This window comes from Cyanistes caeruleus, chromosome 4 (genome assembly GCF_971803275.1).
Source record: "Cyanistes caeruleus chromosome 4, bCyaCae1.hap1.1, whole genome shotgun sequence".
NCBI lineage: Eukaryota > Metazoa > Chordata > Aves > Passeriformes > Paridae > Cyanistes > Cyanistes caeruleus.
In genome coordinates this window covers 19,543,715-19,567,824 of record NC_141704.1, presented here as the reverse complement: position 1 = coordinate 19,567,824, position 24,110 = coordinate 19,543,715, and the positions used below count along the sequence as shown (strand labels likewise).

The window sequence follows — 24,110 nt, the reverse complement described above, 5'->3', positions numbered from 1 at the left end:
GGCATTTTACTCATCTCCAGAATCTATGTGCCACTGCTTTCAGGTGACTCTGAGTGGCTGGCAGTAACCCATAGACCCTGCCTGCAATCCTGTCACAGGTGATGCTCCACTCCTGTATCTTGGGTGGAATGAGACCCAGGCTACACAGGTGTAGATTTGTTATTTAAAGTCACACCAGTGCCATTTCCCAGGGCTGGAAGGAGACAAGCCAGCAGGAGTCATTGCAGTCCTATCTCCAGGAGCCCAGGACTGAGCTCCACGTCCCCCATCAGCTCTGTGCCGCACTGCTCCGAGACCTCGGGGTGCTACAGCCAGGTCCTCCAGCTGTCCCCAACCCTCTCCTGTCAGCAATACTTGTCCCATGCCTTGCTGCCTTTATGGTATTGGGCTGTTCAGGCCAAAGAAGCCATGCAGCTGGGCACAACTGAAGTAATGTAAGAGGGAATGGTGGCTTTACATTATGTAAATTACAGGTCCCGCATACTGCTCATCATAAAATCCCCATTGTTTGTAACGCTGTGTGATGGACTGAACTTTGCCTGGATGGGCTGGTTGCTATTGTTTCCCTCCTAAAGTGTGACTGATGCCTTAGACAAAGCAATTTCGAGTCAGATAAGGTAAAAGGGTGTTAAGAAGCCTGTCCTGCACAGATGGGGTAATGCTTTTCATCATACCAATCTCCTCTCCCCCAATAAGGCTGACAGCATAAAAGTCCCTCCCAGGGCAGGTACTGGGTGCTCACACAGAGGCCTGAAGCTATTCTACCTAGGGAGGCACAACTAGCACAGTTAGAAACAGGGCCAAAGGAGCAGTCATGTCATTGGAAAGGGCCACAAACCATCAAAAGACCCCAAAGAAGACCCCTCCCTGGGGGAAGTACTGGGGCATTCCCACATAAACCTGAATGGATATAAGCTATCAAATTCTTTGTTGTGTGGCTGCTGGCCCCAACAGATCAAGACTGCCACGATGATTCCAACCATAGACATCAAAATGGCAACAATCAAGTTTTTTTGCTGGGTCCATGGGTGGTGACATCTTTCCTTCCCACTATCTACCCTTGTCCTTTCCTTCTCTTTCTTTCTTCTCCTTATATATGTTCTTTGTCATATTTTTAAAATTGTATAGAGAAGAGCCAAAATGGCTACATACTTCCTTTCCAGTGCAATCAAATTGTTTTAAATAAACTTGCCTCAAGAATGTACACTGGTCATTCAGTGTCATTTTACTGTAATTCACCCCAAGGGATCTATTGACAAGAACCTCACTTACCCTGCTTTAGAGGTGGGGTGCAACGTGAAGCTAGGAAGTAGTACACATTAAAATATTCAGAATAATAGGCATTTATTTTCAGTACTATTTTCATTAAATATTGGTATAATATATCCATGTCTGAGGTAATAAATTAAAAATAAACTCAAGATTTCAGTCCCATATTTGTGCTGCATATTTTTTTCTACCATTATACATAATTTTGAAGCAAACACACACAGTCTGTAATTCTGAATGCAGCTAGGAATATTGTTTTAACACAGTCACTTTTTGTTTCACTATAATTTTGCTGAGAATGGTTATTGCATGATACACTTTTAATAGAAGTTTTAGTTATACTAGAGTTTTCTATTAAATCACACATACCGTAATTATAGGAAGATGGGCATGAAGATGTGCTTTGAGCCAAAGATGGCAAATATTCAATCAGTGATAGCACATACTGCAGGACTATTGTCTGCCTTCACTAGAGCCCAGATCCAGCAAAGCCATTTCAGTGTGTGCTTAGTTTTAGACATGAGTCATTTCAGTGTCATCCATGGCCTTAATTTTTGCTGAATCAAGGACTAGCCAAATCAATAGAACTAAATTAATAGACTTCTTTAACTGTGTGTTATTTGAAAACAGGTTTGCTGGTTTCATGTTTTGTAAGATATTTTGTAATGACCTCTGTAAGATTGTTTGTATCAGTGAAGCACCCATGAAAGTTTCTAACCTGGTTCATAAATACACTATGAAAAAATAAGCAGCTACAATGACTCTCTTCTACACATTTTGTTAAAAGTAACACCTGGTTTGAAAAGTTATTAAAGTAATTTTTTTCCATGGTAAAATATATTTAAAAAAATAAACTCTTAATTTAATCATCTTCCATCAAACATATAAGCATGTTAAAGGGCGGGGCATACTTCAGGTATTTTCATTTATAAATGCAAGAGATCAAGTGTATCAATCTTTTGCACTTAAATGCTGGTGGTAGTAAGGCCCTTTCAGCTATGTCTCCATCAAGCCCAACATTAGTGAGCTAAAGAAACAAACAAACACAAATTTTGCTTGCATATAACTTTTTCATAATCCTGAATTTAAAAAAAAGAAAAAAAAAATCCTCCCTGCTTAGAAAAAAACTCCATTTAACTGCTGCTATTAAGAAGTATACCTCATCTCCATGTTAACTTTAATCAGTGATTCTGAATGCAAAAGATTTAAACACTCACTAAAATTGCTGTGGCACGCCATTAGACTCTTAATGTTCATAAATTGTGCTAATTCCCATTTAAATCAGGAAGCTATAGTTTAGAGTTAGAGCTAATGGTTGTCTTAGTGTTAAAGGTCTATTTCCACCAGATTTTCTTTATTCTATTCTTCAAATGACTGACAGTGCTTATGATGTGATCCTGAAAAACTGTTTGTTGTTATTACCAGAAGCTATAGTCTGTGAGAAAGCTCTCCATGCTCATGCAGTGAGTTGCATTGCTGGGGGACCATGGGCAGCACTGCCGTGGTCCGGGCCTGGCCCGGGGCATTCAGTACTCCACCGAGCTCACGATCGCCATCGGCTCGTCAAACGTGGCCAGCCGCATCTGCTTCGGGGTAGGGATGGAGAGCATCTCCCCGGTGTCAGTGGGTGAGTGAATCCCATTGTCCATTATGTTTGAAACTTCCTCCTCATGGTCCTCGTACAGCGTGTTGATGTGCAGCAGAGGGTGGGCTGGGTTGCAGCTCAGTGCAGGTGTTGGCTCTGGCTTGACCTGGTTCAAAGCCATACTGGTGGCAGCAGCAGTTGTGGCTATATGGTTGTGCTTACACGTGACAAAAGCCGCAGCAGCAGGCACAGTTCTGCATGTCTCAGATGAGTATAGGATCTCTTTTGCAGGATGAGGGGTGTCTGAAAGAGAACAGAACAGGCAGATAAAAGACAGGTAGTCTTTCACCGTTCCAGTCCATCAGCAAGGAGTATTCTGAACCAATAAAAGTCATTGGCAGTCTTGCCACTGATTTCAGTGGGATCAGAAGAGGATCCCAAACTGAATTTTTTTGGGACCCTATGAGAAATCTAAACAAGACTGTTTCAAAACAACAGGGTTGTAAGCTCAGGGAAACAGGACAAACAAGAAGTGGGGTTTGTAAATCTTGCTCTTTTTTATGCATGCTCATGCTTCCTTATGTGAATGGTATTTTTGTAAAATGAAATAATATTAAAAAAAAACAACTGGAAAGTATATTTATTCCCTTCTACAGTCTGGCCAGTGTTTCTTAAACAGTATGATTTAATGTTTTGACAAATGTAATGACTACTGAAATCCGCAGGATGGAATACAAAAGGCATTGATATTTTCAGTGGGAAAAACTAGTGGTTACACATTGTAAGCCACTTGTCTTCAGAAAGAACTCAGCAATTTGTCATAAACTGAAATCTCTTTCCAGAAATTGTAAGCCTGCCTTACCTGATGGACTGCAATGTAGGTTTAACTCAAAAATAAAGTTGAAAATTTTTAATGTGAATGGGGAGTCACAGAGCCCCAAAACTCCAGTAATTATATTTTGCCCTTAAAATATTCAAGCACTAATTTAGATGAAGGTAATTGAACCAGAAAACCCCAGTAGTTTTGAGGAGTCGAAATCAGAGCAGGTGACTGGATAAGGAATGCTCTAGAATAGCTCACATGCACATTGGGGAGTTGGAGGGCTCTAAGGAGCATAGGGATTTGGAAGTGACAGAAACTTTTATACCTCAAATCACTTCTTTGCTGGGCAGTGGGGTGACGGTAGAGGTCAGTCTGTCGAAGCCCAGAGGGAGGTCTTAGCTTGTAATGAGATGAGAGCCATTGCTTTAAGTACGTACAGATTTTTCTGTAACTTCAACTGCATAGTGCTTCTTTCTTATGTCAGTAGCTTACAAAAATAAACAAGAAGATATCTGTCTATCAGTTTACCTACTAATCTATCACTTTTCTAAATGTTCAAATGGCTTTCCTCATCACCCTAGCACCTAGCAGTTATTGATATATTTGAAACACTCCTTTGAGTTAAGAAAGGGACAGGCTTCACAAGACACACAGGGAACCGAGGCACAGAAAGAGCATCTCCTGTGAGGCCACACAGGAAGGAATGGCAGAAATCCTGAATCCCTGACCAGCACCCACACCTCAGAACATCTATCCTCTGGTCCATGTAAGACACAGGGCAATTTAAAGCGTGCTTGAAGAACAACATCAACGAGTTTTGATCTTCTAGATAACAAACATATGCCAACCCCTAAGATTTGGTAGTCTAAGAGATCTTTTTTCCACAGGCAGTTTTAACTGCCATTAGTGGTCTCCCACACACTCCTAATGGGCTATTACTGCTCAGGGTACTGGTCATCTACCATGGCAGTTTCCATATGACTTGAAAATAAGGCAGGTTTGAAATGTGCCAAGTGCTGGTGGAGCAGGAAGGGTACAATGGAAGCCAAACGTGCCTCATTTCCTTGGCAAGGCATGACCACACTTGTAGTCGTGAAACCTGCTTACATTTGAAACATTAGCCACACTAATGCCTGCAGCCTGTTTTGTACAGCTCTACCTGTAATAATCCTTACCCTCTATATAGTTGTTAAAGAGAGAGAACCTCTGTTTCTGAGGCCTGCAAGCCTTGAGATTACTAGCTATCCCCAAACCTAGCACAGTAGGTCAAACAGTTCCAATAAACTCTGAGTTCCTTTGCTATGTAAATTATGACCTGTGGAGGTGGTATGGGCATTACGGCATACTGTACCTTTGAGAGAGGAGGTAACATGCACTACAACATTCTCTTCTTGGTTTAAAAATCCACCCTCTTGGCTTTTTGACGTAGGCATCGAGGGGATGGCTTGAACCTCTGGCTTGGGTTTTTTGCTACTAAGTATATATGGATGAACATCCAAGGAAAAGTGCCGTGTGTGCTTTTTTTCACTGCTTGTGCTTGGGATGGCGTTTGGCTCGCTCTTATGAGTGGACGATTGCTGTGAGGTTTTTGCAGCAGACTCCAACAAAGGAGCTATAAGGCTGTCTGTCGCTGTTTTTCTCCGCACAGGCTTCGGTTTATCAGGCTTATGGTTCTCAACCTTCATGATGGCTAGCTGCTCCTTGAATGGCTGGGGAAGGGGATTGGTAGTCGGGATCCATTTCATCTTCTTCCTTGGTCTCTTAATGATGAGCTGCTCATTAGCATCAATGTCTGCTGGATCAACACTTGGGTCTATGGTCTGAATCCCTGAATCACGCATGGTTGGAGTGGCATCATGATTGGACTGGGCCAATGCTGCGAGCAGCTGGCGTACCACATTGTCGTACATCAGATCACTTTCATTTGTAATAAAATCCAGACGGTTCAATGATTTTATGTGGTCCCTATTTTCATTACAAAACATGGCCAAAATGTTGATATCGCAAAACTGGGACTTCTGCCACTGTTTCTTGGTCTTTATTCCGACTTTGTTCAGTTTATCAAATATGAAGTTAGACTTGCGAAATATGAAGAGGTGAATCAAGTTGATGAGGATTATCAAGTTCATGAAGCAGAGGAGGACGATATCTACACCAGCAATAATCCGCTGGAGCTGGACAGATGGGAGTTTACAGTTCACTCTGATGTGCAATTTGGAGCTGCTTGTTTTGTCTGGAGGCTCACCTAGTGCACATGTAAATTCATTTTGCTTCTGTGTAGCATAGTAGGTGGATAAGTATGTGATTGGTATGATGCTTAAAAAGATGATGAACAGATGTCTTGCAAGATAAAGCTTAGCTAAAAAGTTACTTCGTCCTCTTCTTTCCAGATATTTCTCAAACAAGTTCTGCTCAGGGCTTTTTTCCTTCTCTGCATTCTCAATGATTTCTCTTTTCTCTCTCTCGGTTATCCCTGGGCCTTTGGACTGAATCTGTTTCTCTATTTTTGGTGCCCGCCCTTCAGCTGCACGGTGGTAGCAGTTATCGATCTCCTGAAGCAAAAAATTAAGCTCTGAAGTCAGTCGAGTGGAGGCCAGAAATTCCCAGCCCAGAGCTGGAATGTACATTATCCCAGCAAAAGCCAGCAGTGCATAAGGTAGGAACTTATGCTCAAACAAGGAGGGCCAGTGGCTGGCATCAACTCCTGGCAAGGCATCTTTTAATTCTGTCCAACAATATCCTCTGGCATACAAGGCTTGATCGCGGGTGAAGTTGTGTGGTGTGTAACAGTATATTGGCTCCTCTGTATAACAGAGAGAAAAGTCACTGCTGTGCATTTAACCTACAAAAGGAGCTCTGGAAAATAAACATTTCAAATTATATCAATTTTATTTTACTGTATCTTTACATGACCCTTAAGCCCTCCACATCTATTAGCCAGCTCAGGCTGCACATCCTCACAAACTCTATGGCAAAACTATTTACCTGAAAGTTTTAGAATAAGCCTGAGTTAGAAATGTCAGCAAGAGATACATATTTTTGGTTTAATGACCTCTCTGAAAACAATACCCTAACCAACTGTGATGTGAACTCTATAAAGGTAAAAGACCTGATATTCACTACAAAGCTAGTAGCTGAGGATGTTCCATGCAAATGCTGAAAATTAGATTAAATCCTGATTAATCCCAGCTAAACATTCTTCTAAATAGAAAAAAAAAGTTAGATGTAGCTTAAAGCAATATTTTAATAATTATTAACAAAGTTAACTCATTTGATATGGTAGAAAAAAATGAAAGACATACAAGGATTTAGTCAACTGTATCCCTCTCAGCTAATATTCTTGAATAAAAGTGTCACTGACCAGGACAGAATCTGGTGTGCCAACTATTTATCAGTATGAAAATTTAATTCTACATTTGAAACTTTGGGTTTTTCTTACACAGTGTGTAATTAAATGCAACTTGCCATCAGACAGTATTACGGAAGAAACAAATACTATGGACCAAGAAAGGTATCAAAGTAATAGGAGGAAAAGCATAGCAAGGATTATTAAATTCACAATGATGCAATTTGTCTCTCAGGAAATGTTTCATTTATGTTCTGGTGGAGGACAGAAGGGTTTGTCAAAGGAAATGACACCATATACTTGTCTATTTTAACACCCCTTCTAAACATTTGTATTTTACCATCATCATCAGGATGTTGAGACAGAGGTCCTGACCCAGTAGAAAAATTATGTTCTTACTTGATCAATTTTTTTTGTAGCAATACATGAAAGAAAGAGAGAAAAACTTATGAAAGCAAAAGCAGCATTAGTTTCCCAAAGAACAAATGACCATTATGTAGACACCCTATTTAAAGAGAAAGACCATGTTTTCCTATTTTGACAGGTAGAACAAAGAGAATGTATTTTACAGTGTTTTGGTACACCTTTAAAAAATTTCCCAGAATGAGACCCATAAGAGGAGGCATGCTCTCTTGACTTGAGAATCACTCAAGAACACCAAGAACATCAAGAACACTCTTGCTCTGAATGTAGTCTACAATTCAGATCAAGACCAGCTCCCTGGAAGAGTGTGGTGGCACTGTTCTCTTTATAATAAAAATGAAAAAAATAAAATCATATTGATAACAATAAATAGAATATTAAAAATTAACAGACAAGCAACTCCCCCTAATCTATCTGGCTTAACAAATGACTCCTTACTTGACCAGTTACTTTTCACATGTGAGCAAATCAAAAGTCAGTTCTTTGGTGTGGAGGTATAAATCTCTTCTGTGACCTAGAGAGAATTAATATTACCAACTTAAACAGAGTTTGCAGAATAAATGCTGCTACTCAAAACAGCATGTAAAGTGAGTATGCCCTGCAAATTCTTTAATATCGCTTTTGAAGACTATTTTAAAAATTATCTAACTTCAGTCTCAGTGGTTAAAGCATATAGCTTAAAGCACTTCCATTTCGACTGTTTTTGTGTACTTACAGGCATATGTAACAAGGAAAATGCTCCTTGACTCCCTTGGTTTCGTAATTACATGGCCTCCCAACCCTACCCATGAAGGGATGCATACAAAAAATTTAATCTCCTAATCAAAGACTTATTGTAGAATTCCCCAGGAGACCAAACAGATTCCTGTGTAAAAATGTTCCCATGGAATAAAAAAAAGGCAAAGCAGAATGCTGTTTCTCATAAGCAAAAATTTTTTGAATTTGGTATCCCTAAGCCAGCAGAACTCTCCAATATGAAACCAAGTTTCCTGTGGAACACATGAGTTGATTTCTCCTAGGTCTCAACATCACAAATACTTGGGAAAACAGCAGCAAGTATTCCTACAAATCAGCAATAAGGATTATTTTTGGATTCCTACATCAGCTACTACTATCAAATAAACTGATTATTTCTTTCAGTTCTCTTCACTGAGACCCAAAAGCTAGGGTGACTTTTGCCAAAATTGTATATATATATACAACAACAATCCAATATATTTTTCTTTCATAAATTAAAAAAAAAATAAACAAATGAAAATGTCTTAACATTTTACATTTACATTGGACATATCACTGAGAGACTAACTGCATTCTATCCATTGCCACTGTTTTGGTGAAAAAAGTCTAAAGAGCTTCATGACTCCAGTTTGGACTGACCAACTGCATTACAAGCTACAAAATGAGGTTGTCCCAAACGGTAGGAAAAGCAAATGTCACTTTAGAGGAAATAATTCTCTTTTCCTCTGTTAAATGTGTTTTTGTCTGACCCAATTGTCTGTGAGGTTGTAAAAGATATCTGATTTGTCTGGCCACCTGAGCACGGTGTCCCAGTCTTGCTCAATGTTTTGTACCTTGTTGCTACTAGTCTAATATTTTCTCTGCATATTTGCAAAATTGGCATGATTTTCATTGTATGACATGTAAATCCCAAGATCCTTCAGACAAAAATGAATCCTTTGTAGAGCCAGTGGGACTTCTGTAACTGATTGAAGTGGGAGCAGTGGGGTTCCAATACAATTTTATTCAAACGGTATTTTCTAATATAGAATCATAGAATCACAGATTGGTTAGGGCTGGAAGGGATCTTAAAGGCCATCTAGTCCCAGCCCCCCCACCATGGGAAGGGACAATTTCCACTAGACCAGGCTACTCAAAACCCCATCCAGCCTCACCCTGACTTGATTCCAGGGATGGGGCTGCCACAACCTCTCTTGGCATTATCTTTGAGCTATATTCACTGTCAGAGAACACCATAAATTTTGGTGGTTATTCCATAGGGATATTTAGTTTAACCCTCTCATCACAGGACTTGGCTCACAAAGCATTGCATCAGACTTGGAAGCTCATTTCTCTAGAAAATGGTCCAGACAATGGAGAAGAGAGGAATTCCCTTCTGGAGTGATTCAAAACAGAAGACCCATTTAGCTGTTGCCTAGACAAAGAACCTGTCTCTCTTCATTGACAAGAGGCTGCCAAGCAGGATCCACACCAGATTTTGAGTTAGCTTTTGTGCATGTTACTTCTTAGGCAATGGCAGCATTTATCCTGGCATTTAACAAGCACTCTGAAGGTGTTTGATCCAGGTATAGTAAGGTATTCTCTACTGCAGCCTGTGTCCATCATTAATTAATGAAAAAGAAAAGCACCATGTCAATACTAATCCTGTTATGAAAGTTGGCAATGACATATAGCTGGATCTTAACATGCAGATGTGATGAGGACAGCAGAGGAACAAGTTGTTCTCACACATATAACTCGCTTAGCTGTGAGACCCCTGCTTAATGCAGTTTCAAGACGACAGCAGATTTTTTTTTTCCTGTTTTATAATGCTCTCCTGATGGGTAAGCAGCACTAAAATAAGGTTGCAATGATGTTAAAAATCAAAGCTCCGATGTTGGATCATGCCGTATAAAAAATGTATTTGCTTTTAACTTTATATTCATAAATATACAAAGTTTCTACTGATACTCTTCTTTCACCCTGAAAATTCTTAAGTATAATTCTTCTATATGAAGGTCCTTTTTCATTTAACTGTTCCAGCCACCATGAAATACAGCTTTTTCCTGAGATGCCACAGTTTAATTGCGTATGGCAACGAAGTAAAGTGCTATAAAGAAAATTTTTTAAAAGGTTTGGGAGCATTGTTATGGCTGAATGGATTTGTCATCCTCTCATGTTGTCTAGTTTAGAGCCCTTAAAAATAATCTGTGTCTCTGCTCCTTGGAAGATATATTTCTAATAATTACTACATTGAAAAAAAACAACCTTTTGATGGTAATATATGATGGTTTTCTATACCAATTTAAGCCTAAACATGCATGATAAGAAGCTTTGTTTCCCTTTTTTTCAGTATGTCAGATGTTTTCAATAAATACATTTTATTTTATTTATACATTTTACCCTGCTCACTATGCACCTAAGTAGCTTTTAGAAATCTGCAGAACTATCCTCTAGGATAAGCTATGAGAGATCTCACTGCATTTTTCAGACGTGCAATCAAGATGAAATAAACACAGAATTACTTGGTTGTGTAATATAACTGATTGTGTTATGCCACTGGAAAAATAAAAATCCCTTGGCAGCTAAGTTTTTTCACATGCTCCACTGTGCAACATCTCACCCCATCCCATCATTTTAAGTATTACTTAAGTGGAGAGAAGTGACTTGTAGGAGATACTGTGGTGCAGAAGTCATACCCCAGGGGAATAAAAGGGCATGGCTGCAGAAGACACTCAAGGTAGGGAGAAGAATAAAGGGAAGGGGCTGTGCCTTAAATAAAAAACTATTTAGAAAAAATTCAAACAGACAGTATGGAAAGAAGTGAAGTCAAAATATTGAAGCTAGGAGCTGCCAAGTCTGCTGCTTTTAGAAAAGGCTTGGAGAAATGCTTGTGGGCTTCCTGCAGGCACACACTCCCACTCCTACTGTTCCAAATGCAAGGTCAGCCACCTCCTTTCAGTGGTTCCCCAACCTCAGTATACTTTAGTACACATTCAACTGTCCTCTTTGAGAGGCCCTGAATTAAACACCATTTTCCAGGCTGCAAGTACTAGGCATGAAAATATGTTAGTAAAATAAATCTCCTGCTAAATTTCAAACTGGAGTTATAATACAATATAAAGGTTCTGGATTCCTCAGGAAAGGGGTGGGAATACTGAGGTTTGGGGCTGGAACCCTTAAAAAACTTCCCACTACAGAAATGAATCTCAGATGTGGAAATGGAGTTACCAGTGGAAAAATCTGATGATTCTTGCTCCTAGACCATTTCCTGAAATTATAGTCCAATGCAGAATTGCAGAAATGCTGAGTCCCACATCCCACTCAAAGCAGCTGATTTCAGACCAGCTTGATCAGGGCTTTGTCAGTCTGAAAACCTCCGAAGCCAGAGGCTACTCAACCTGCCCATGCATCCTGCTCAGGCAGGGACAATCTCCTCAATTGATTGTCCTCAAAATGCATTTTCATCTTCTTTAGGTCATGTCCAGCAAGAATGGCTGATTCATGCAGCAGCAATTTTTTTCATTTTTGAGAAATGGCCATTTAAAAAAATGAATGCAATGGCCAGTTGCATTAAGAGCACATCCAGTAAAATACAGCCAGAAGGCTATCCCAGACATACAGGTGGCTAGAGCTCAGGCCTCAGTATTGCATCTCAGTCGAAGGAAGAGATGCCAGCAGCACAGCTCACGGAAGCCGTGTTGGGGGGGTGAGTGTGTGTGCATACACGTGTGCATTTGCCCATCTAGAACAAGAAACACTTTGCAAGAAATGTGGCCTGGTTTATGGCATGCTAAAATGACACTGTCAAGAAGATATGGTGAAATTGTACATACACATCACTCCCCACTGACTATTAAAAGTTAAGACTTTACAAGACTTCTTGGGAAAGCGAGTGAATTGCATCTAACACACTCACCACTTAAAAACAGAGGTAACAGTGACAATCTCTTAGCATTCAATGCTGTAAAAAGTCAGGCTTGCTCCTGAAAAGACTTAAGCAACTCCATGCATAGGACATTTCCCTTAAGTCGATGTTATTACTCACAGTGCATAAAATCTGGCCCGTGCATTTCTCTTTGAAGAACTGATGCTGTAGTTTCAAAACTTCTAAAATACTATTACAAGCAAAAGTTATTTAACTAAATGTGGACAACATGTTTAAAGTGCATTGGTAGGCATTACAAAAAAAGAAAATATTAATAATAAACAGTATATGCTCCTACGTAACAGGCCAAATGAATTTTCATACCTACTGCATTCCCAGCAGAATAAATATTTTTGCCAAAATATAAACCATAATATCAAATGGTATATGCCTCCTGTGACCTCCAGCTTTTAGAATTTTTTCTAGAAAAAGAAATCACACCTCATTAATCTTCCCACTGAAATGCATTATTCAGCATTCCAGTGCAGTAATTGAATAAAGCAGAAGAAACAGTAAAATTTTCCAACAGCAGACAGAAAAAACAAAACGGTTTTGAGAAAATATAATACAAAAACCTAAAAAAAGATGGAAATTCTTGGGCTTGCTACACCAAGGCAAAGGTAAATATGGCTCTTGTGTGAAGATTTCTTCAAGGATCTAGTAAACATTCAGTGTGACTGCACAGGGTGTAGGCAGCAGAACTGGTGATTAGGTGCTGCTGAATAGCCTGGATCTCCCAGCCTCTGGACAAGTGCCTAAACACTCTTGCTGGAGACCCAAGCTAAGTATCAGGTAAGTATACTGATAACTGTACTTACTGAGTTAAATACACTACAGATTCACCCTAGCCTAGTGCTTCCTAGCAAATGGCATCCTGCCCTCTTGAAGAGAGCTGCTAAATCATCCTCATACCTGTGCCCAATCTGCCTGTGAAGATAAGTTGCCAATCCAGTCAAGATCTCTGAAGCACTCCTTGTGCAGTCCTCTCCACTTGTCTCCAAGGAGAAATATAACATTTAGGTAGAATCTCTGTGCCCATCACTTCCTGGTACACACATTTCTAACAGACAAAATAAATTAGAAACTGCCTCACTCATCTTGGGTACTAAAAGGATTGCACAAGAAAGCAGGTAGCAAACTGTTTATTTTTAGAAACAGAAATTATTTATTTAGTACTTTTTCAGAAATTTTGAAATGCAAAAGAAGAAATGTCCTGGATCCTCTTCTCTCTGTAAAAAATGAATAAAGAACATTTATGTTACCGAGGTTGAAAATGTACTCTAAGAAAGTAAAATATTATAATCTAAACAATGTATGTATCTTCCATCCCAGTCACACAGTCCACAAGGAATATGTAACTCTGCTTTGAAGCACTGTACCAAATGCTAGCTAATACCCAAATTAACTGTCAGCAAAAGGATAAATTCACTTAATTTAACTAATTTATTTCAACTTTATTTAAAAGATATTTAAAGGTTAGAAATTAGTACAGTGTAAGGACAGATCCCTGAAATTAATTTTGTGTGTCATGCAGTCCTATATAACTCACTGAGTACTCATATGAAAGAGAAAACATCCATCAAAATAAGCCTTAACTTAGCAAGTTAATTATTAAGAATTACTAGTTTTACTGAAATAAAAAGCCAATACCTTTACCTTTCTTAGGGGATATTCTTTCCAATCTGAATACAGATTCCATACCCATGAAGTCTTCCTAAGTTACAAATTTCTCCATGATCAGCAAGGTAAGGTAAGCCTTTTTTGCCCAATCTCTGAAACCACTTGTCCTGTTTAAGAAAAAAATCTTGAAAAGAAAGTCCCTAAAAAAATGAGATAGGAAACCACTGCTGCTATTAGGTTTTATTGGCATATACTCTGTAAGGATTAGCCATAATGAGTGAGATGTAGATAAGCAATTTCAAAGATTGATAGGTCACCCACAAGGGTAACTGCAGTGCAAGGGAAGCAGCAGGTCTCCCTGTATTTCTAATTTGGGTCTTTTTGCCTTGCAGTACTGCTGCTTGAACTACATATATTTTGGATCCATAGAAGTAATGAATTAACAATGCACTTCTCTACAGCATATATAAATTTACAGAACCATATTCCCTGTATGTAACAGACCCTGGCTCTTCTAAAAGTAGCTGGTGTCCTCACCCTTACTGGCAATCTCAGGCTTTGTATGCCTGCCCAGGTTAGTCAGGAGAAAAAGACACCTACTCCTGCTGGTCTGGTATGTTGGAAACAGCAACTGTTATGAGGAGGGTGCAGAAACACTTAAATGAAATCCCTCAGGCTGCTCCTATAGAGGAATATGTCCTCAATAATAAGCTGCCATCTACCATGTGGTGGCCATGCAGCAAGGTGGTAAAGTCACTGAAAAGAGAGCTTATTTATAGAGACTGGACTATTGATGCCAAGATTTAAGGGAGGGTTAGATCTGAATTTAAAGGAATGTATTAATCTAAATTTAATTAATGAAATTCAGCCATGCAGTCAGTCCTACAAAAGAAATCTGAATAACATTAACTTCTAAATTTAGTGCTTACATGAGGAGGTGAGTGGAATTTCAGTGATGTACAGATCTGCACAGAAGTAGTGAGGTGTGAAAAGAATATTTTAACGTTTTGCAGAGGTCAGAAACTGCCCGCTAGAGATGGAATCCCAAAGCATGGGGGTTGAACAGACATGAACTCAGACAGGATGATAATGTGGACTGCAGTAATACCTGAAGTAAACTGCAGGAATAAATGCTGAAATGAAATGAATCATGAAAATCCAGTGAAACCCATGATAAATGAACAATGGTGGCTTCTTAAATCAAGGGTCAAGTACAAAATACAACCACAGGAAGCAACAGGAAACAGCAGGTTCATTCTATTGCATTAGTATTTCTTAATGACTAGAAATTAAAAAGATGGCTTGTATTAAGTACCTCTTGGCATAAACACAGCACCCAGCAAAGTTCATATTGAAGAAGAAGAAAATAACCAATAGTTAGCTCATTAGGTAATAATATTATTTTAATAACATAGTATTTAGAGAGCAGAGATGAGCGGTCTACTGCTTTTGGAAACCTGGTTCCTCCATGTATAGAAAAATTGGGTTTTGTGAAGCATCAGAATTGTTTTGAATCATCACAGAAGAGAGAGAAGAATCCACCACCTGAGGCTCCCAAGGGCTCTGTCAGTTCCAGTGTAGAGGTCTCCAGACCTCCTGAAGAAAACAAGGATCTCACAGAAGAGAAGGTACCCAACCTCAAAATGTGAAATAATTACTTCATCATAAAAATAAAATGCTTCAGAAATAGTCACTGAGCTCTGAGCTGCAAAAACCACACCACACATCTCAGCACCTGGCTGCAGCACTGCTCCATGAACTTTGAGTCTGCATGACAGGCTTGGTGCCACTAAAGAAAAGCAAACAAATCCCCAAAGCTTGCTATCATAATGAACAGCTGCACTTCCCCATTCAAATGCAAGCATCTAATACATGCCTGGGACAAAATCCCCAAAGATGTAAATATGTGCCCTGATTTCAATGCTTTTCTCAGAATAAATCCTGTATCATGTGAAAAGGAATCTACAAGAATAATGCCAGTCTGCTGTGAAATTATTTGGCTTTTGTAATTAGACATATACACGTACTGAGGGTGTCCACTGCAGCTATTTTTAATTCTGAGAGAACCCAAAGAACTCAGTGATGATGCAGATTCTTCCTGAAGACTTTTATAGCTGTAAGAAAACACACAAGCTGAAATTTCCTCTACATCATGAATGCATGATTTCTATCTAGTTTAGAGACAACAGAGCCTCAAATACTTCAGGGTAGCTTTGAAAAACAATTCTCTATTACTCTTTATTCTCTCTTATTCTCTATTATTCTTTACTCTCTCTATTACTCTTTATTTACCCACAAAGTTTCCTTTTGACAAAGATAAATAAATTAAGTAGCTCTCAAACAAAAATATTTTTGACCATCTGTTCAAATCTGTTGGTTACCTGAAAGCATGCAGCAGGATGCTGCATGCTAAAATTTATCCATACTTTGGACCTCTTCCCACATATAACACTTGAAAAACTGAAGGGGTTAATAATGCAAGCAGGTCATTAAAGACATAAAAAATGATGATGTATATGTGTTGATGAAGTCTGAGAAATGAAATTTATGACAGAAAAAAATATCTGCACTCACTAGGAACTGCAGTGGAGTGATGTATAGCTTACATTTCCTCAAGAGTACCTTTCTATTCACAATTCAGCTGTGAAACTGCAAATCTTTAAATGCTCAAAACTCAGAGAGTCCTAGCTAGTGTACCTTGTGCACACCATGAGTTTGTATGTGTGTAAAGGGCCCTTATCCTTTGGGAAAAATTCCATCAGCTATGTGAACACCCAGCAGCCAAACTGCAGCCAGCTTGTGGGTGCTTGTATCATTTTAGCCCTTTTTGAAAATATGTGCTAAGAATGCACTAAAGTGGTACTGTGACACTCCTCAAATTCTCTCTTCTCTGCTAATATCACCTCAGAAACAATTTCTGAGCTGGTGTCATCAGTTTGTCATACACTAAACAATCTGGCTCTGTACTCTTAGCACTAACAAAGTCAGTTGGGAAAATGCCATTTTCACTTTCTTTAAGTGCAGTGGGAGAGCAAAAATGGAAAGTAAGATCAAAAGCTATCTATTAGGTAAGTCACCTAAGTAAGCATATGTAATTATCCTGACACAATTCAAAGCAGAAATACAAATTAGAAAAGTTGACAAGAAATACAAAATAGAACTCCATCTCATAATATAGAAATCTGACATATACTGTTTTGAACATACTGTAGGGTGAAAAGTGAAAAAGACATTGAACTCACACACTGTATTACACAGTATTGTAAGCATTGCTTATGCAAATGATTACAAATCAGAAAATAAAACATAAAACCTTGAACTGACACTTCAGTCATTAAACACTGTTTTCTTCCATTGCTTTCTTATGAAAATTTTCTAGCAGAAGGTTAGTAGAGGGCTGAACTATACAACTGCTTAGAGACATAGAAATACAGTATTTTTGAGCAACCTCTTCTGTATTTTATAGGCACCGTTTTAAAAACCTACCATGAAAACCATTGTCAAAGCTTGGCTTTTGACTAAAGTATAAAAATCAAGTGGATGAATGCTTTGCTTTATTTTAATAAAGTACCGGCAGTTAACAGCTTGGGTGGGAAAAGCAAAAATGACTGCAATATGGAAAGAATAATTCACTGTGAATAGAAAGCATGAGGCACTGCACAAGAGGGATATGAGTTAGCAATACCTTGACAACATCAGTTCGGAAACCAAAATATTTCAATATATTGAAGATAACAATACATGACAGCAACGTATTCCTTTGGAACCCACCACTCTCTGGACCCTTACAGACAAAACTTCCCACAGACATTATTGATGGGGTTGATTCTCAACCCAGCACAGGTACCTTAAATCTTTTATCTTCTAAAGTTTAATCAAGTTTGGTGTTTCACCATTTCTTTTATTAAAAGGATGACTTAGGTTAACAAAGAAACACTTCCAATGAAAAAGAATCCCAAAACCTTTATCAGAGGAAAGGGAACAATCCAGATTGGCCGCAATGCAGCTAAAATGGGAAGACAAAAGTGACAACCTATACTAACAGGCATAAAATTTGCTTTACCACCAGGCAGTACCTGGTATAGTCACCTATTCATGCACTGGGACAGTGCAGTGCTCTAAAATCTGAACTCTCTGATCATATCGGTTGTATTTTACTTGTGATTTGCACAGGAATAACTAACTGCTAGGAAATAAAAAGCTAGGTATGAGAAATCAAACCTCCAGAGAATCAAACACAAGCATGGACCTCTGCATAAACATCTGCATGAGTGCTCCAGAAGACGCCTAAGACTAGATAGGGTGTGATGGGGGTTACGTCACTTTTCTTACAGAATTTCAAACATATTTGCTCTCATATTTAAATTAAAAAAATAGTTTATACCTTTAAAGCAGATATCTTTTAAGCACTTTTGTTTTTCAAACAAAAACAGAGCAAACCAAGTTTTGGTTGGAAACCAAAGTTCCCTTGGCACCACCCACTGTTCAGGAAACTCATAGTTAAATACTGATTACATCCACTAAGTGAGAGAAAAGTGCCTCAAAAGCTTTATTATTCTCAAGGTCATCATACATTGGCCTCTAAATAGAGGATATGCCAGTTTTATACAAAGTCCATTCATGGGTGAGTTTTGGAAAGGGAAATAATTTTCATTCTTCTTTTGTGAGTGCTCATGTGGGCTTTCTTTGTGTTGGGTAGCTGAATATTGCTCATAAATGACTTTATGATAATCTTACGCTCAGTAGAAATAGGGCTCATGGATTTATTTTAATTAACTTTCTAGGGGTGTCCTTTCTGGAATCACACTGGTTTGCTTGAAAAACAAAGGAGAATTAGGAGACTCAGAAATGACACTGTAGGAGGTTAGCTATGTGACTTTCTTTCCTCCTGTGAAAAAAATTTCAGGAAGTGGGGGCCAGTGCAAGAATCGTATCTTACTTCAGCCATCAGAGTGAACTTTTATGCCCATTGAAATCAATGCTCTTACTGCCTCCTTTGCAGCCTGACTTTAACTTTCAGGAGTACGTCCTAGTAGTGTGTCTGCCCTTTGCCATTCTCCTGCAGAGAGCTCAATTTCACCCCAAATACAAGGCCATCTATTAGTGAAGTATGGAAACAAAACCTTATCTCCCAATATATTTTAGCTACATCGCAGATTCATTTTTAGAGCAAAAGAACACTGAGGATGACAGCCCCTCTTTTCACTTTGAGTCAGACTGTAAGGACACCAAGCACCCAGGGCTGCACAACGTGGAGCATGGCCAGCAGGTCGAGAGCCCTCTACTCTGTTCTCATGAGACTCCACATGGAGTACTGCACCCAGCTCTGGAACCCTCTGCACAGGAAAGATCTGCCTGAGATCATGAAAACGATCAGACAGAAGGAGAACTTCTATGACCGGCTGAGAGAAGTGGGGTTGTTCAGCCTGGAAAAGAGAAGATTCCAAGAAGACCTTTCAGTACTTAAAGGAGGCTTTTGAGAATGATGGGGACACATTTTTAGCAGAGCCTGTATCTCAAGGGTAGCTTTAGATTGAACACAAGGAAGAAATTCTTTACTGTGAGGGTGGTGAGGCACTGGAACAGATTGTCCAGAGAAGTTGTGGATGTCCCATCTCTTCAATGAACTGTTCAAGGCCAGGCTGGACAGGGCTTTGAGCAGTTTGATCTAATGAAAGGCATCCATGTCCATAGCAGGGAGTTGGACTATATGATCTCTAAAGTACCTTCCAACCCAAACCATTCTATGACTTTATGATGCATGGAATAGAAGAAAAGCACAATATCTAATTTAAAGTCTTTCGTAACGCATTAAGTTCAGAAGAATTCTGATTTTTTTCACAATATCAGCATAGTATTTGCTAAACAATTAGTTCTTGCCTCTTATGCTACTAAAACAGTAATTTGTAATTTAATATCTCAAAAGAGATGTAAAGCTCAGAACACTCCAATTCAAGGGCAAACAAATCACTTACATGAACAGCACATGCATTTACCTAAACAAAGACTTTGCCCATGGCATTAAAACAACATAATTGACTAACTTTATCTTCAGACACAGTAAAAATAAAGTATACAATATATTATACTACAGACAGTGATTTTTAAGGTTGTCAATTACAATCTTTTAAATAAACACCATGCTCCTTCTTTGTCCTCTATTGTAGGACTGAACCTTACTTTCATATGTGCTTCCTTGAAGTCTCTGGCCCCAGAAGACTTACAGCTGTTTGGAGACTCCCAGGCTTCCCATGATGATGGGGTGACTTCTGCACACCCCCAGGGCAGGACACCCACCCTGCCTGACCAGTTCTCACTAGACTTGTCAGACAGACTGTACAGTTGATCTTGACTTTAAGCTACACTTTGCACACACATAAACTAGATAAGAGGCTCTGATCTCCACTGATCATGAGGGTTCTTCCAATCCTCAGCAAAAAAAAGTTTTGTGAAAAACCACTGCTTTCAGACAATTACATTTTTATGTCTTCAGTGCACACACCATTGTTCCAAAAGCTTTACCAATACTGATTAAGTAAGATGATACAGACCCCAGAAAAGGGGGTTGTTTTCAGTTTAGTGGCATGATCTTCACATGGCTTGCACTGGATATCATTAACAGAATGAGGAATAATGGCAAGTATCAGATAAGCACACAGATAAGGGCCCAAAGCAAAGTGTGGGAAGCTACTGTGATATTCACAACCAAAGGGCAGTAGGTACCTTACTCAATTTCATCAGCAAAGTTTGCACTTACATAGTTACTATTTAAATTGCACGTAAGGAGCAGTATCCAAAGCAGAGTTAGATTTTTTCCAAGATTAGTGACAGTGTATGGGTGAAACAACAGAAACTGTAGAATCAGTAATAAGCCTGAATCCAGCTGAACTATTGTTATCAGAGTCAGTATCTCTGGAAAGCATGACTTAGTAAAGAAGTCTGAGTAAATACTGTTTCATTAGAAGAGCAACATCTGATTAAGACCACAGTAAAATTAATGTAAGTTTTGCTCTTGAACTCTGTGGAAGCAGAATTGAATTCACTAATCTAGAACCCTTCAACTCAAGCCTAAAAAATTATCTACTTAGTTTTATTAGATCCTTAGAACTTTTCTATTACATTCTCTTGCATAATTTCTTCCTTTTCTCATATTATTTTTCTAATTGCAGACCATCTGAACAAAGATGACATCCTATGAGAGAAGAACATTACCACACATTTTCCCAGAGACACAAGGGTGTTTTCTGTGTTACTTTTTAAAGTTTTGTCCTGGCAGGACACAATAGGCTATTGCTTTCTGTCTTACTGGGTCAAATCAGCATACACAGCCCAGAAGTTATAAGTAGACATAAGCGACATTGTTTTTAGTCCTTCTAAAAAACAAATCTGGAACACAACTGTGGGCCTAGATAATAGTCTAATAATAATTATAATAATAACAATAATTAGATAATAATTATCTAATTATCTAATTATAGATAACAGCACAAAATAAACTCAATAGCAGAAATACAGGCAGATGCAAGCAAATTCAATAGGCTCTCTGTCTTCCATATGTGTGTGGACTACAGTTTAGCCTCGCAGAGGGATGTCCACTGTATAAATCTGAGTCTCAGACTTGATACTTCCTCCATGATCTACAGCCTCAGATGACTTCTTCATATGGAGCAAGCAACTGCTGTCTGACCAAGCAGTGAGCATCAAAGGGTTCTGCTAGCAATCTTGCACTATGTCAAGGAACACACATGAAGGGGGCATGACCTTGCCTGCATCCAAGGCTCTCTTTAGGCCTACTGAGGCTCAAATCTGTACATCTCAAACAGTATGAAGGCATATACATAAGCACGCACTTACGAGCTGCCGCAGGATTGCCTTTTTACTAGTTTAGGTCTCTACAGAGGAAGTGATCATAAAACTTTTGCATTCCACAGAGGATCCTCAAAGGTGACCTTGAAACCTATCTTTCAGTTGCTACGAAGAGCCAGTTTTCATGTACTGTGTAAACATGGTTTCTCCAAGATACCTCCAGAAGACCATCCAAAAGATGAGGCTCTTATCAACTGTGGCTGGAGATCTTGAGCTATATAACTATTTTTTAAAAATACTGAGGTAGACTGAAAAAGTTTTTATTATAATTAAGAAAAATCTCAAGATTCCATTTACAAAAGTTATACTTGTAGGTGATTTAAGTTTACCTCATAATGAAAACGAGTATTAAAGACTGGAAGTCAATCCCAAAGCAGCATACAAAGCAAGACCCTTATTCTGGTATGTTTAAACTGGTTAAACACAGACAATTCCCACCAACCTCACAAGCTGCCAGGTTAGTCCTGTATATTTAAAGCATTAATAATATCCTACAGATTTTCAGTATGGAGCTCCAAGGGACATTAAAAGCAGTCATGCACTGGCAGCTACACTCATCAAGCCTACAATCCACACAGCAAAACAATGTTTACATACGCACTAGCGGCCCAAAAGGTGTCATAACAGTTTACTGGATCAGTAATTTTCAAGGCTCACCAAAACTTGACCTTCTGGGACTGGTGGTGATGGGCACTCAAATTAAACTTTTTAAACTGTTACCAGTTTATGCAAGATGTTTGCCCTCAGCAGAAACAGATACCAGTGATTTCCACTGTCACAATACAGCAAAGCACACTGCTTGGTGCTCCATATATAGTATCAGTCTCCATGAAAGCATCAGCCTCTCCCTGGTAGGCCAGTTAACACTCATATTGTAGACACCAGAAGTAATATCACAATAATGCTTGACATCAGCCAGGGTCCAGCTCAGGACCTGTCCAGGATCCACCTCAAGCATTAACCTGCTCTGTCACCTACGCCAGGTCTCACCTGCTGGGCAATGGACACCTCCCCACGCTACTGCTGCCTGCAGGTGAGTGACCCGGGGCTGCTCGCCAAGCAGGGCGGCTGGGGACCATTCCCCACCACTCGCCTGACAGCCAAGGCAAGAGGCAACAGCTGTCCCCGTTAGGGACCGGCCAGGACGGCGACACCACTGCCCTACCCGCCAAGCCAACACCTCTGTCCTGCCCGTCACGACGAGGGCCAGTGGCCGTCTCCTGAGCACAGGTGGCTCTTAGGCAGTGGCCGCCGCCGCCCTGCCGCTGTCCCCGCCCGCCAAGGCGAGGGCTGGCTGACATCTCTCAGCACCAGTGGTCTCATTTAGTAGCCACTGGGACACGACCCTGCCCGTGCTGCCGCCCTTACCGGCAAAGTTCTTGGTGAAGACGAGGGTGACGAGGAGGATGGGGATGAGGACGGTCCCGATGGTGACCACGCGGTCGAAGGGCAGCTCCAGCTTCAGCTGGAGGAGCAGAGCCGCCAGCGCGCCCGCCTTGTCATCCTGCTGCCCCGGCAGGATGAGCTCCTTCAGCTTCTCGCCCGCCAACAGCGCCGTGGCCATGTCGGGGTGGTTATCGATGATGTGTTGCATAAGCAGCGGCGGCGGGCGGCCTCACGCCGCCGGGCTTCCCCGGGGACGGGCGGCGCCCGCCCGGCCTGCGGGGACAACACCGACAGCGGTGACGGCGGGGCCGCGCTGCCGCAGCGGCACCGTGCGCTCCCCCGGCCCGGCGCGCAGCCCCCGCCGCCCCGGGCAGCGCCGTGCGGGCGGGAGCGACCCCGGCGGCAGCGGCTGTGCGGCGCCCCGCGCCCCGCTCGCCCCCCTGTCACGAGAGGCGGGCGGCGACACGAGATGCCCGGTGACAGCCGTGCCATTAGGCGCTGCCTCTGCTTCGCAACCCGTGCTGTACAACAGCGGCGCAGCAGCCATGCAACCAGGCAGACCGGAGCCGCCTCCCGAAGTGCTGCAGACAAGGAAGGGGGCATTTACCTGGCAACTTCGGTTCCCTCGGCTCCGGGGGACGGTGAACAATACCGATGGCCGGTACAGGAGAGCGGAAGCCGAAAATAAACTTACACTGGACCTTCCTGCCGAAAAAAAGGTCCCTGCACCAGCACAAGTAATGAAACCGCTCCGGATTCGGAGCGGAAGGCGGATGATGTGCTGATGCTCGTTACAGCAGCGGGCGGCTGGCGCTCGCATGGAAGTGCCCTCCTGCACCGAGCAGCGATAGCGTGCGGAGCAGTTCAAGAAGGGGCTCGCAGCCGGGGTGGGGAGGAGGAGGAGGAGGCGGGAGCAGCCCGGAATGAACTGCGGGAACGCAGAGGTCCTTTAAGGCATCCCAGCGAACCGCTGGAGCCTGCGGAGCCGGGCGCGGCCGCAGCAGGGCGGCCGGGAGCGGCGCGGCCGCAGCAGCCGGTGCGGCACAGCCCATGCGGGGCTCCGAGCGCAACACGTCGCGGCCCCGGCGCCCGCGTCCCCGCTGGAGCCAGCGCGCGGCGGCCGCACCGCGCATGCGCACGGCGGCCC

The 24,110-nt window shown here is 41.0% G+C and overlaps 1 protein-coding gene across 7 annotated transcripts; it reads right to left on the bottom strand.

The window, feature by feature from the left end:
• Positions 1-1,327: 1,327 nt before the first annotated feature.
• PANX2 (pannexin 2) lies at positions 1,328-24,110 on the bottom strand. Of its 7 annotated transcripts, XM_086886905.1 has the most exons (5): positions 23,571-24,096; positions 22,946-23,236; positions 5,029-6,480; positions 4,003-4,076; positions 3,069-3,157 (listed from the first exon to the last, which is right to left on the bottom strand). In XM_086886905.1, exons 2-4 carry the CDS (start codon positions 23,169-23,171, stop codon positions 4,045-4,047), a joined length of 1,710 nt encoding a protein of 569 aa, XP_086743031.1. In that variant the 5' UTR covers positions 23,172-23,236; positions 23,571-24,096; the 3' UTR covers positions 3,069-3,157; positions 4,003-4,044. The 7 variants fall into 7 exon arrangements, with proteins under 7 accessions (XP_086743026.1, XP_086743029.1, XP_086743033.1 ...); XM_086886900.1 differs by lacking the exon at positions 4,003-4,076 and having other exon boundaries at positions 1,328-3,157; positions 23,571-24,110; XM_086886903.1 differs by lacking the exon at positions 4,003-4,076 and having other exon boundaries at positions 1,328-3,157; positions 5,029-6,533; positions 23,571-24,081.

What these genes read in the sequence shown, in the direction of transcription:
- PANX2 (XM_086886900.1), bottom strand. Translation starts at nt 23,171, where the DNA reads ATGCAACACATCATCGATAACCACCCCGACATGGCCACGGCGCTGTTG. An exon ending in CTTCACCAAGAACTTTGCCG is followed by an intron (nt 6,481 to 22,945) that starts GTAAGGGCGGCA and finishes TCTGTTATACAG; the next exon opens with AGGAGCCAATATACTGTTAC. An exon ending in TGTTACCTCCTCTCTCAAAG is followed by an intron (nt 3,158 to 5,028) that starts GTACAGTATGCC and finishes GTTCTCTTTCAG; the next exon opens with ACACCCCTCATCCTGCAAAA.